General features: G+C 36.1%; 1 protein-coding gene across 32 annotated transcripts in view; it reads left to right on the top strand.

Annotated features, from left to right (window-relative positions):
• CTNNA3 (catenin alpha 3) overlaps window positions 1-14,691 on the top strand; it is a 495,101-nt gene that overhangs the window by 297,415 nt on the left and 182,995 nt on the right. For all 32 annotated transcript variants that reach the window (XR_014587169.1, XR_014587170.1, XR_014587171.1 and 29 more), the window contains one exon: window positions 14,531-14,623. Coding sequence is in view for 25 of the 32 variants with exons in the window: in XM_083845405.1 (XP_083701531.1) it covers window positions 14,531-14,623 (93 nt within the window). In the remaining 7 variants the exon portion in view is untranslated. The remainder of the gene's footprint in view (window positions 1-14,530; window positions 14,624-14,691) is intronic.

Below are 14,691 nucleotides of genomic sequence, written 5' to 3'. Positions count from 1 at the left end.
TCATAAAGCTAGTTCACGAAAAAAATTAAGATCTTGAATAAAACAACTTGCTGGCTCTTGTTACTTTAGCTACTTCTAAAACTAGCTTTTAAAAATATGAGACTGATGTCTTTAATGTGTTGGCAGAACTTTGCTTATTATTTTGGTCTAGGCTTAGCTTGCTTAGTGTAGGGCCCCAGGCCCCTTACCTGGTGATGCTGACACTGTCTCTGGATAGCAGAATACAACAATGAAGAGGATAAAAATTACAGTTAAACTACTTTGCCACTTAAACATGATCAAACTGCTATATATAGAGTGACTGCAGTCTTGGATTGGCACCTTTATTATTTTAAATTTAACTATAAATAATCTTTTAGTTGTTTGTAGAACCTTTCCTACTAACCTAGTAGCTGAACACAGAAATATGTTTGAACTAATGTGAGCCAAACTCATGTAAGTGCTCATCCTTCACAAAAAAAAAAAAAGTTCTTAAAAGATAATGTTGATTTCATTTGCGTTCAGTAGCATATTGGAGACTGCAGGAAGTATCCTGGTCCCTCATCTTGGAAATAAAAATGAGGTAGACAAACTGAAGAAGGAGACAGAGAGGAAATGGAATGGATCTGTCATACGAATCAATGTCGGAGCCTGGAATAAAACAAAGATAAATGAATTTAGTTATCTGAAAATCAGAATTAAATTCAGTCAAGAATGTCCATGTAAGGGTTTATCTGAAGTACTTCCTTCTGTTCAGAGACTCGTTAATTGGAGTGATTTCTGTAGAGAAATTGAGTTATATATATTCCTGCTTATCTATATATGCATCAAGAAACTTACTACTTTTCATTCAATGCTATTGGAATCCCATTTCCAGTAAACAATATAGAAGAACTTAAATATGGTACAAATGAAATGTTTTCAGTATTTAACTTATTAATAAAAATATTTGCAAAACTCAGGGTTAAAATAACGTTATTTGGTAATCAAAATGAATCTATATTGATAGTAAATTAATAAGCGCATGACAAAAAACTTTTTTTCTCTTAATGAGGCAAAATACAGTGCCAGTACCTCTTGAAATAAAGCTTCATACATCTGCCTCTAGTGCAAAACTCCTCTACTGACAGTTAGTTTCAACATGGAATCTGCAACTTAATCACGATAATTTGCTTTTCATATTCTGTACAAACATTAAATACCTCTCTTCAAATACAACTGGAAAATTATCACTTAGTTGCCACTCTGTCTGACTTCATATGTAATTTTTAGCATCTTCGTATGTCAAATTCTAAATATTCAGAAAATTGGGTCCTGAGAGCAACTCACTGTAGTTCTGAAAGAAATTGGCAACAAAACAAAAATAACAAACAACCCGCAAACTAAAAAAAAATAATAATTAATTCTTGTGCTTTCTAAGACCAGTCTACAAGAAACAGCCTTCAAGAAACTAGTATTATAACCTCTGAACATCTAGTAGGTAAGGACTACGTTCCCTTAGTTAGTTTTCTTCTACTCAGAACTAACAATCATGGGAAGAAAACCACAATGGGAATTCTGAAGACCACTACGAACAAAAAAGATTTGCCACCCAAAGTAACACTTAAATAATTTCCTGGTGGATAGCAGCTTGAAGTGAAATGAAATGTATCAGTCCACAATCACTGAATTTTTCTTTACATGTTAAGGTGCTTCCTACACAAAGTACTGACAGCTTCAAGATTCTTATTTGTTCCCATCCCCTTCAAAGATGGTAGGGAATTGAGGTATTCTCAGCACTGCAGAATCACCCTTTTCTGTGGGTTTTCATCTCAAATTGGTCAGCACTAAATAAAAATAACATCTTAATGTTTAATTACTTGTTCTTTAGAGTTGATTTTACTTAGCTGTTGAAAAACCCATTTTTGTCAGTTGCAAAACTCTACAACTGCATCTGTAGAGGTCAAACTGACAGATTATTGGAACATCTTTGTTAACTTCCAGGATATCAAAAGAGAGCAGAATCTTTTATTACTCTCCTTGAGAGCGTAACCAGAAGACAAGAAACATGGATCCTGTTGTGCACAGGTGTTTAGTTTTCAGACAGTTCAATGCGAAGGAATTTCATCCCAAGACATAGGATACAAGTCTGGGTGTTGTTTTTTTGCTAGCACTCTTCTTGTTACTGTTCTTCTTTTACCCATAATGTACTTCCAGTTGTTTCATCATATAGTTACATCTGTCTCAAAGTAGCAAATAAAGATCCTCAGTTGAAGAGTATGTCATCATCCCTGGTTTTCAATTTCTGTTTAACTTCTATCATTTGTGTGCATAACCACACACAGCACCTGTCAGGAGGATGCAGGATCCTATTGTACAGTGTAATCTGCAGACACAGAACTAAAGTGTGGGTTTTTTTGCTTTAAAAATCTATATCTAAGTGTGAAATATGCAATACCATATACAGATCATTATTGCATGGAAAAAAAGGAAAGAATATTTGTTAGTACTGTGGAAGTAAAATCTACCCGTCAGCAGACTAGAAGGACTTTTTTGTAAATAAGACAAGCACTTCTAAGCAGGATCAATATTTATGAATGGCAAATGGATTTTCATTACATTACCACACTAATTTCTAGGATCAGTCTAGCCTTGACAAATTAACTTTCTGCTCATATCTTACACGTTTCTGATGGTTTTCAGACTCTTACTTAGCTAGTTAACACAATGCTTTGCTTTTGATATGAAAACCGCCTTTGGTTTGCTAATTTACACATATCCTCAGTTGTATGGTTCTGAATAACCATTCAGTAGTCTTCTGTTTTTGTCCCACTTTCTCACTTCTAGGAGACCAATGTGCAGAATGCTTGTTCAGGCAGGATATAGTTAATGGCACATCCTTGAGATCAGGGTAGCTGAGGTTCTTTTCTTGTAGGATCTTCATTGCTGCAGTTCTATTAAATCCAAAGATCTTAGCTCATCCATTGTAGCAATCCAACTGTTGACTTTGTTTGCTAATTTTAGTAAATCTGTGATTAAATAGTAAACAATACCAGTCTAAATACAAACTAAACCCCCAAAAAAACAAAACACAAAGCAAAACCTTCCCCACTTTACTTATTTTTTTTTTTTTTTCTGTAAGGTGTTTAGAAATGAAACTTTTAATGTCTGAAACACAAACTTAATTCCAATAATATCATCAGTTAGGCCTAAAGCTCTACTTTCCCATATTTATTGAAATTTATTTCTGTGCTGAAGGCTCTGAGAGTCCTTTAGCAAACCTGCCTGGTTGACAAGTTTATGTGGCAGCTGTCAGTAAAGAGCATGGTCAGCCTCACTGGTGTACCTACAAACGTGGTGTTGTTGGGTGTTGTTCTTTTTGTTTGTTTGCAGATAGCATGCAAAAGGGTAGCATAAGGATAGTGGTGTTATTTGTGGGGGTGTGGGAACTAGTTTTGAAGAAAAAGGTAGCGGAAGAAAAAAATCACAGATGCTTTAAATGCAAAAATGCTTAGAATTCTGACAAAATGAACCTGACAACAGTAATTGGTAGATGGCAGGGCAGGCAGGTGGAAGGAGGCTTTCAGAGACACGTAACTTGTTCTTGATGCATTGGAGTTGGTAGAAGAATGCTCAATCGAGGGCTAGTGTGGTCATAATGGTGGAGAAAATTATTTCCATAAAATTAGCTTAAAGTCAAGCATGTACTTCTAACCATATACGTAAATGTTAAGCTTTTGAACCTCTCTATTTTGGTCCTCACAGAGTTTTAACACCTTGCAGCAAGTCCTGAATTCATAATATTAAAATTTTAGCACCTTTATGTAATTAATTAAATAAGGCCCAACTTCCCTGTTACTGATTGAGCTTCAGGTGATAAACGGTGACATTTTCATTAATCCTCTTTATCACAGCCTTTATTGCGTAAGTGTGAAGAAAGAGAACGAAAGATAAACAACCAGAAGATTGAACAGAGTTCTATGTCTAAGGGGCATATTTCATCAGTTAGAAATGTCAGCCACCTAGTACCATGAGGCAGTGTGTACTGTAAGTTATGCAAGCTCCAAAAGGAAATTGTCTTTGTTCAACATGGCCTTCTCCCCCTCATACACCTGATTAATATTTTTGCTGATATTGTAAAGACAGCTGACACAGAAGTGCAGTGGCAGTTACTTGTTTCTTGAATTACTGCAGAAACTGGATGTAGAAGTTTATCAAATTGATGGAAATTGTGATAATTGTGATTCCATGTGATATACCCAAATTTTCTTTTTTGACAGAAGTGAACTGTTTAGCCAGCCTCCCATAACAGAATAATTCTGAAGTTCCAAAAAAAGGCAAACATCACCCAAGTCTTAACATCAGTTTACCAAGGCTCATGTTTCTTAAATACCAAATATCTGCATTTTTGTGTGTATGCTGTTGTTAAAATGATACAATTCTTTTCCTTGTCATATTGATAGTAATTTCCTCCCTCCCTTCTTCTCCCCCTCTTCCCCCTTGGAACATGGCTGCTGTGATTCCTGGTGGAGAAGAAGGTATATGCTTCCCTGTGGAATGTTCTTTGTTCTACATGACCTTCTTTATGCTAGCTGTCAGAAGTGCATATATTAGAAGTTGTTCCTTCAATCAAATGAGTATATAAGCAGATACGCATGTATGTAGAGAGGTACAGAGAGGTTTGCACTAACTTAATCTCTTTTGCAAGCCAGTTTTCCAGCCTTAAAACATGAAGTTATGTTTTAAGATGTTATGTTGCAGGCTGTAAGAACTCGAGTACTTTTCTAGAGGATCAGACAACACGCTTGTTTGCTTAATTCTCTAGTAATAACCTTTTGGGGTACCTTAACCAATGCCAAACAGCTTCCAAACTAGTATTTTTTCCCCTCTGCCAGAGTTGACTTTTTCGAAGACTCTACCTGATAACATGAATTATTGAATACATTGAAATAACAGAGAAATGTTGTGAAACAAAGTGTGCACAATACTTGGGCTATCAAATATTTTGTCTTTGAGGCAGGAAAACAAAGTAAGACAAATTCTTTCATATTGAAGACATAACAGCATACATCAAATTTGAGCATAGTAGGTGAACTCTTTAAAAAAGTAGAAAACAAAATCATGAAGAAACCTGCTGTAGGAAGTCAGGGACTAGAATTTCTCATCATAAGAAAGGCAAGTTATTGTTCAACAGGGAAGTTGGACGCTTTTGGTTTTGATAGTTTGGCTGAGACAAAAGCCACCTACTGTTAGCTATTTCCCTTTGAAATAATTCTTCCAATGGGAAAAAAAAATAAAAAAAAATTAATGCAACATCCAATAATTTGAACACAGTTATTTCACATTGGTCATATTTTAATATCATTGCATTAAACTGCTTTTTAGTAAGTGTTTGCCTTGTATTCAAAATACTGAGCACATGTGGAGAGAGAAGTGCAGATCTCCTCCCTCTGGTATCTGATGACAGGGTGTATGGGAACAGCAGAAAACTACACCATGGGAGGCATATACTGGAAATTAGGGAAAATTTCTTTACCGTTAGGGTGGTCAAACACTAGAACAGGCTTCCTAGTGAGGTGGTTGATGCCCCATGCCTGTCAGTGTCCAAGAGACACTTGGATAATGCTTTAACTTCTGGTTAGTTCTGAAGTGGTCAGGGAGTTGGACTAGATGATCTTTGAAGGTCCCTTCTAGCTGAACTATTGTATTTTTTTTCACACCAAATTTCTAAAACTTAATTCTCTTGAAAAATACAGGGAATTGTTGCCAGACCCCAGGAGCCTTCTTGTTGGACTCAGGACAGAATTACAGTGCCTAGACATGTTTCTTCTTAATGAAGTGCCCTTAGCCAAAACGATGTCAGCTGTCTTTTACTCAGCCAGTCTGGTAAAGGAACAGATGGGCAGGAGTAGCAATATCCCAAGTATTTTTATGATGGGAAGTTCATAGCACCATTTTGAGTTTTAGCTTAATTAACGTGTATCCCATCACCCTTTATTTTAGGAATCATTTATAAGTTAGAATTCTAGACTTCCTTGCCCAGAATTTGTTTTCTTTTGAAACTTATTAGTAAACTCTGTATCTGTTGTTGTTGGATGGGCATCTACCCAATGGTAGGATTGTTTTTCATGTGTTCATCATTTTACCACGATTAACAGTGAATTCATTTGCCTTTGTTCAAGGCCAGCATTCAGTGAAGAAAATACAAACTCGATAGGGGCTTTGACAGTGAATTTAGTAGGATTATAGTCCTTAAGTTGTATTTACGTGTTTGATGGTCAGTACACACATAAGCACATTCCTGGATGCCATAGAGTTCATCTGCAGTTTTGAAATCTGAATGATTTTGTACGTAAATTCTGGTTGCAAGGCTTACAGATGGTTTTAGTGTTTTCCTTTATGATCAATTGTACCTTTCCTAGAACAGAGGTTGCATTACACAAATGAGTGAAGGAATTCTTATAAATGATTTATAAACCTTTAAACTCGACTAACATAATTTGAGTGATGCAGAAATATTTTATGTTAGTACAACATATATTTCATATAAAGTGTAGTAGCTAGGAGACTACCTCCAGCTCCATTGCAGTTTGAATTTGCTGTCTTTAAGATGGCTTTTATAGTACCTGCAGAACACAGCTCATACCACTCACAAAGAAGAGAAGGAACACTAATACACCCAAGAAAAAATATTTAAATATTCATTTAAGGGATTAAGGAAAGGTAAAAATGAGCAAGAAGATTAATTATGTTTTTAAAAAACCTGTAGCATATAGTGAAAGTAAAAGAATGTACTGTAATTTTTTTGTGTGCTGTGACAGAGATGAGATTTTTACCACTGGAGCAGTGTAACATTTGTTTTGCTTTAAGGACAGCTTAGTTACATAACATACGTATATGCTTTTATTTCATTGTGAGTGAATTATGGATTGCTTTACAAATAAGTATAATTAACTTGAGTAGTTCATAAAATGCTTCCAATTCATGTTTGTAACTTTAAATTTCAATTTAAAATTTTTTTAAAATTCAATTTAGTATGGACAGTTTTTTGAATAGATCCACAATATACCCAGACTACTGCCTATGCTGTAGATCTGATAATAGTTCAGTGGGAAATAAGAGATTAAAGAAAGAAAAAAAATTGCCAGTAAGAAAGCAAAGCATTACACAGTAGCTTTGCAGAAAAATTGCTTTGAAACGAAAAGGCTTTAAGGCTTTTTTAAGCTCTGTGCACGTGCTCTCCTGTCCTAGGGGTAGGTGCCACAAAGGCCACACGGGTCCCTGCTGTGCTGTAGTGCTGCCCGACGGGGGAACGGGGTTGCCTGGGCCCAGTACCGCCGAGAAGTAGGCACAAGGGGTGCTGATGAGGGCGCTGTGCCGCTCCCTGCCGGCCCCTCAGTGTCTTGGCGAGGCCGCCATTTTGCGGCAATTCCTCGCCTCGGGGCAGCATGGCGCACATCACCTTCTGGCACGTTCCGCGGCCGCAGCTGGTTTGTGGCGTGGTTGGGTGAGTTCTGCTCAACAAAATATATGGTAGCACATTTCTTAATCGAGATTTTAAACTAGATTATAAGCAGGCTCTTCCTTTTTCTGGAAGTTGAGTTTCTTTGTATTTGGCCTAGACTTTTCTGAGTAGTGAGCTGAGTGGTCCTGAGGAGAAAACTGCCCAAGCAGTGCATGGCACAGAGTATAGGGCAATTCAGATGTACAAAAACTAGAATATCTGGTTAATTATTTTTTATCAACTTATTTATGTCAAGAGGTGTTACTTAGCCTTTTGCAAACACTACGCTTAATGGCCTTGTATTTTGAGACCTAGTTTTCTAAAGTAAAAAAAAAAAATCTGAAATATTAAACTAAAATAAAAATCCATGAGGCAATTATATAAGAAAGTACAATATACTTCGTTTTTTTTTTATTGTTTACTAAATGATCTGTCTAAATTTTTTTAAATGATTTTATATGAGTAGTAATGAGCTCTTGGGAGCATATGTGAATGGATGGTCACCAATTAAGGATATGTAGTCAAGGTTATAGCACTGTTTTTGTCAATATTTGCGCTTAGGTTGTTGTTACTGTTAAATCTTAAACTGCTCACTGATGGAATGGTAAGGCAGGCTTTCTCCTCTGGATTTTTTTTTTAAATGCCTGCTCAGTGGAAACAGGACAAGAATAAAGGTCCTAATAATAATAATAAAAATATTAAGGTGTGAGTCTTGTGAGTCTGTAAAATGATTGTATTCTTAGATTATAGTAGATAGAATTAATGCACCTGCATTCTGTGATTATTTCTTGCCTTGAATGAGGCAATATGAAAGCCTCTGTCTTGCTTTCTGGTAAGCATTAAGGTGCTCTTTTGTGCAAGAGTTTCTCTGAGTTATTCTCCTTTATTTCAATTCCAGGAAAAAATGAGTTGTCAACATTGTAACTGTTGGAAAGTTTAAGGAAAAAGTGAGTCATCCAATTAATTCCAAGTGTAAAACCAGAAGGTTACCTGATAGTAAGATTTTTTTTCCTGTGTTCAAATATGCTGTGAGGGTGCCACACCATTTAGCAATTGGTTGACATTACTGTCCCGAAAGTGGCAAGCAGATGACAGAGGTGTATGACTTAGGGAGTTTGTGTTGTACCTGGCTGGCAGTGCTTCAATGGCTGAACTTTACTGGCCTTTTAGAAATCCATTCACTCTCAGAGCAAACCTTAGACTGGCCTGGTCTGTAGATGAGAGTGCTGCTGACCAGATATACTAAGAATGCTGGGCTGCAGCACTTGCAGTACAGAGGGAGAAGATGAACAATCTCTAAGATTTTTGGATTTCTTTTAACCTAATGGTCAAGCATCAACAACAAGAAAATAAAGACTTCAAAACACTGTGCTTACTGAAAGAGCCTTGTTGTGTAAATGAAGAGATAATATGTTCATTTACTTCCAAGGATAGGTGAGATTCCATCAAAGTAAGTGTGCCTTTGTTGTGTGTGTTGGTTTTTTTTGTTGTTGTTGTAGTTGTTTTTTGGAAGCACAGGTGTTTATGCAATAGACATACAGTGACCTTTTATCAAGAGGACCTTCTTGTAAAAAAAAACAAAACAACAACAACAACAAAAACACCACAAAAAAAAAACCAGCAAACATTCTACAGTAGTAATTAACAAGAATGGTAGTTGAGAATGGACTAGAATATAAAGTAACTGTTTCTTGCTGGGGAAAAAAACAAAACAACAAAAAAACCGCAAACTATTCCAGAAATTTGTGCTGTTGTACACTTCCTGTAGTGCAGAACCAGGTGCTCAGTATTAGTGTTAGATAGCATAGTGAATTGCCATACTTTCTGCAAGGGAAAAGTACTGTGAAGGACTGATGTTGATGTGGATTAAATTCTGAAGGTACGTTTTGTTTTTTTCTGATCCTTGATTTTCTCTGATTATCTATGGATGTGTTGTTTTGCATTTTTTTCCCCATTATGTTTTTTGTACATAGTTGTAGTGCGATATTTATTGCCTTTCTGAATGGTGGTTCTTCAACTTTTCTGATCCTTTTTTTTCATGTATTTTCAGATCAATTGTGCTTATTAGAATTGAGCTTTTAGTATTAAATATAAATCTGCATGTTAAACCAGTTGCATCAGAACAGTTTTCTTAAAGCGTAGTTTTATTGTGAAAGAATAAATACGTAATATTTATGGGGGAGTATTTCTATTTTGAACTCACTTAAGAAGTTTTACATGTTTACATTTTTTCTCTCAAAAAAAATCATTTTATAGTTTTCTTCTCATGGGTCCTACTTCAAGGAATTGAAGAGATTTACACTGAAACAAAAGATAGATATTTTTGGTATTCTAAGTGATTACAGTGCTGAAAGGATGTCCAAATTCAAGTCTGTGCTTTGAATTAAATAGCAGATTGGCAGAAACCTGAAGTAGGTTTCCCTTTTTAATTCTTTTCCCCTCCAATCTCACTGTGGCTTTGGGAGCATCCTTTTTTTTTTCCTTCTTTTAAAGTTGTTTTCTTGTATATAATTAATTATATACAAACTGTAATTATGATTTCCAACACTATGTAAATTTTGTTCTAAAGTGGTGTAGTGTAGGGTGTAAAATGAGAATTTAATTAGGGACTTACCTTAGTCAGCATTTCATAGGAAGCTACAGGGCTGCTGATGTGTATTAGTTGTCTCCAGTAGGAATCACAATTGCCAGTTCTTCTCAGCCATCCATGCTGATGTAACAGATTGTTAAGATAAAGTATTTGAAAGTATTTTAAAATCCAGTAGTTCCATACTTAGACCTTTGTACTAGCCAAAAGCAGGCATATATGCCATAGGAATAGAAGAAGTACTGTGCTTGCTATAGGTAAGTGTTCTGTAGTCACAATTTCACAGAAAGGTGCTACAAAATATCATATTTTTCTGGAACAAGGCAGAATGTAAAGATTCCACAGGAAAGAAAAATGACTAAGATTACATTATTAAACTGGTCGAAGTATTTCTATTTATTTATTTATTTTTCTGAAGAGAAAGGGTGTAGTAAAGGAGCTGGGATTTTTCTGTTCCCAAGCATCAGCACGGTGGTGGAATTGTCCTGAACTGTGAGTTCCCACCTCATTCTCAGAGTTGAGATCTCTGCAATCCTTGAAAACATTGCCATGGTGGATAAGTTAATTGAAGATTTCCAGTTTTATGCTACAATGTTGCCAAGTGTACACCAAACTAAGGCTCATGGGTCTCCAGACCTAAGAGCCTCCACAGAAGTTGAGCAAACCATGGGTTTGAAGGACTTCGGAACTCTCTGGTGACAGTGAAGAATATCTAGGCTGTCAGGGCTTGTCTGCAGCATGCAGTAGAGTTGGTAAGAGGCAATCTTGTTAGCTCTTGTTTTCTAATAGCAGACACTGTTGTGAGTACAGCATGTTCTCTAAGTAAATCACAGTCACTTGGGAGCAGCACCAAACTTGGATGGTTATCCTGACTTTGCACTTGGAACAAGTGCCGTCACCAATTTCTACACTGTTCTGCATTGTACAGTGTAGGCATGCCCTTGAAACCGCCAACATTTGGGCTTGTGGTTGGTGCAGAAAGCTGGAAATTTTGGAGCTCCAGGTTGTAGAGCTGGCAATTTCAGAAATTCCAGGATCTGAACTCACCAAACAAATTATGTTTCTTGGCAAGTGTCTGTCAGAAATCTGCCAGGTATGCTGGATTTCATTGGAATTATAGCTGTGTTTTGACAGATAGTTGAGGTAGCACATGTCTGAGAGACATATGGGTTTTGGAAAATTGACATTTCCAGTTTTTAAAAGCACTTGAGAATTTTAAAGTAAATTAGTCTTTAACTATGCTATAATGAGATCTTAAGGATAAATTCTGAGTTTTTGGACTAGTGTTACGTATTTAATTGTTAGAAAAACATTTACTTACTGCCTCTCTATTTAGTCTGCACTAGCAGAGTTCCAGTACAAGTAAACCCACATATGTAGTGAGTCTGAATAATTTTTCCTCTAAGCAGTGTGTTGTAGCAGACAAATGAAGTAGAATTTGTTTGCTTTAATGGTAACAGATTCATCTGATGATGTTAATACAATGAAAGTTTCCTCCCTTATAGGTTACTTGCAATGGAAAGGAGTTATTGATCACCTTATAAATGCATTTTTCTGTAAGGTTGTAAGTTTTGCAGTATTAAAAATGCAGTCTGTCCGTATTAACACTGCATTTTTCTCTAATGTCAAAATGAAAAAAAAAAAAGCTTTTATACAGTGGGAGAATGTATTTTGGAGGATTGCAAGTGTATTATTTTACCTTTTGACTTGAAAGCACACCAAGATGAATATAAATAGTAAAAAATGGTTTCTAATTATTATTTCTGTAAAGAAGAAACTGAGAAGTTCCAACTGTGATCAGATCCCTGCTGCTTAGTATCTCTAGTAATACCTAAGGTGATATAGTCTATTTCCGAGTTCCTGGAAGCATAACAGAGGTCCATTGTGCTTTGCCTAGTAAGTTTCCTTGAACAAAGATACTCGTGTGATATGCTCATGTCATGTATATAAAAGAATCTAACAGAACATTCCAATTGACTTTATTTTTCTCAATATTAGCATGAAATTTCTGATGTCGGTAGGGTTTATAGAATCATAGAATCATGTAGGTTGGAAAAGATCTTCAAGATCAAGTACTCTGAGGTCCAGAGAGGGAATCCTTAGCCTAGTTTTTCAGCTGCTTTTAGTGTGACCAAGACTTAATGAGGTTCTGCACCAGGCCTGACACAGGTAGAGAAAAGTAAATTATTCCTGAAATGTTACTGGGCAGGGTTCTCACACATATGCCATCTTTGCCTCAGAATATTGTGTTCTTTAATTTATTTTACATTTTTATTTTGGTCGAGACCCCAAAGATTCCATAGGACTTGCTTTTCAGGGCCCAGGATAGCGTTTTGGGTGGTTGTGTGGGGCACAGGATATGCTTCCAGTCATCTAGTGGTTGTTTCCACCATTGTAAGTACATGGTGCTTGCCATTGTGAGTTTGAGGGGGTGTGATACAATGAGTCTGCAAGACCCCCACATATTTGTGTTTCAGCCATTATCCTCTGTGCCAGACAGGCTTTAACCACTTGGCTTGCTTACGTTTCACATTCATGGCTACCTTGTGCAATATCTGTCTTTTAGGTGGAACAGCTGTTAATCTAATCACCTACTCTGAGGGTGACAGAGAACTCTATTAGAACTCTACTTAGGCATAAGGTATATAAAGTGAAATTGTGACACTCAAGTGCTGAGAACAGAAAATACTACCTATTTTGTCTAAGGGCAATGAAAGGTTTCGTTACGTCAATCAAAATGAAAGGCAAAGGACTAAATTCACTATTTGTATAGCAATGTAGTATGAATTTCTAATGCCCAGCCAAAATGTTGTAACACAATAAAATTACTTATTCTAAAGTGACTAGCCAACTACAGCTTGCTTTAAAAAAAAAAAAAAAAAAAAACTTTTATTGATTTTTAAAGGACTTCTAGTGTAGACAATGCAGTCCAGTTTGTTTTGGTTATAAAGTGGCTTAACATAACTTCCTAATACTTATATCCTTACTTTGCAGCTTGTTCTGTGAGAAAACTGTCATGAATTGGGTCATCACCAGGGAATACGTAAAACTGAAGTGCAAGCAGTGGAAGCATAAAATTAGGAACAATCTTTGTCAAATACTGTATTAAAAATACCATGGCAGTTGACTAAAGTAAAAGAGAGTGCAGTTTGAGTGCAGTTGTAAAAATGGAATTTCTTCCATCCTAAATGTTACTTTTTTTTCTGTGGATGAGATAACATATCACACAGCGGGGACCAATGAACTGTGTTGGAATAGCAGGAATAGGTTCATAAGTATTTCTAAGAAGGCACAGCTGTACATGGAAGGCCATTCATTCTAGCCCTCATCCTCTTCAGAATTTTGGATGGGAAAAGTAATTTATTTGGCCTTGGACTAGCTAATTCTGTGTAATTATTTACATCAATTAAATAATAGAAGCTTTCGGTAGCAGATCATCATTGAATTATTGTTCTTTGTTAGAAATAGTGTATTAAAATGTTGATAAATGAAGATTCACATTTTTTTTGCAGCACCTGGGCCATACAACTTATTGCGTGAGTTTTGAGTAACTGCAAATTAACTGTGTATTTGTTTTGTATCTCTGTTGGTAGTTTCTGTGACACTGTGGAGGACTATTTCTCAGGTAGTTCTTGGTCTACTTTAATGTAATACAACTACATCAGTGAAGGATTATGGAAGCTAGCAAGTATGGTAGTTCATGTAAGGGCCTTGCATGACCTCAATATGATTAAAAGATCTACTGGATCTCAGTGTCCCAACCACTCTTGTGCCTTTATCAAGGCAGCCTGTTACGGTGTATTGATGCTGAGCTGCACTGCAGTCAGAGCATGTTATTTTTCTTTCATCTTTTCAAACTTATTGAACTGTGGAACCTTGTAGCAGCTTTTTTTTTTTCTTTTTTTTTTTTTTTTTCCTATAAAGGAAGCTGTATCTCCATTGGGTGCAGTAAAATACAGGACAGACTTGAACTTCCACATACTTCGTGTTTTCTTTTACATTCTCAATATAAGGTGTGTTGATATGACCCTTTTAGTGGAAAATTCTACAGATAATAAAAATAATGATCTGTAGATGGCTCAGGACATAAATCACTATTTTGTTGTATCAAGTCAAGGCAGATCTTATTGGATCTTTAAGATCTTAAATGTAAGTTTTAAAAAAAATATGTGGACACAGGGTTTGAAAGGTTCTGAAAAACAACAGAAACAACAACAAACAATGTATATGAAGCTACAAAGTCCTAAGTTATCTAAATGCTATGCTGCAGGTATTATGTGGTGAACCTGAACTGGGGAGAAGTCATGAAATTTGTCACTGTCTCTGCTTTCCACAGCTCCTTTTCTCTGAGTTTTCCTGTTCAGCTATGTTCTTGGACAAATTAATTTCCCTAAATAATGAAAGCTTCCTTGCAGAGATATTTTTGGAAAGTTTGAGAGTATAGGGATGAATATGTGCTTACAAAACTTTGTTTATTTAAGGTTGCCAATCTTGCCTGTTCATTGTCAACAAATGAAGATGGAACGAAAATCGTGCAAATGGCAGCTAATCACATCGAGACTTTGTGCCCACAGGTATGACGTTTTCAATTAATTCCCGTTACAGTGCACTCAGCATTCACTGTGTTTTTGTTGCACAACGT

Source organism: Anser anser (assembly GCF_964211835.1).
Source record: "Anser anser genome assembly, chromosome: 7".
In the NCBI taxonomy this organism is placed as follows: domain Eukaryota; kingdom Metazoa; phylum Chordata; class Aves; order Anseriformes; family Anatidae; genus Anser; species Anser anser.
This window is presented reverse-complemented; position numbering and strand designations above follow the sequence as displayed.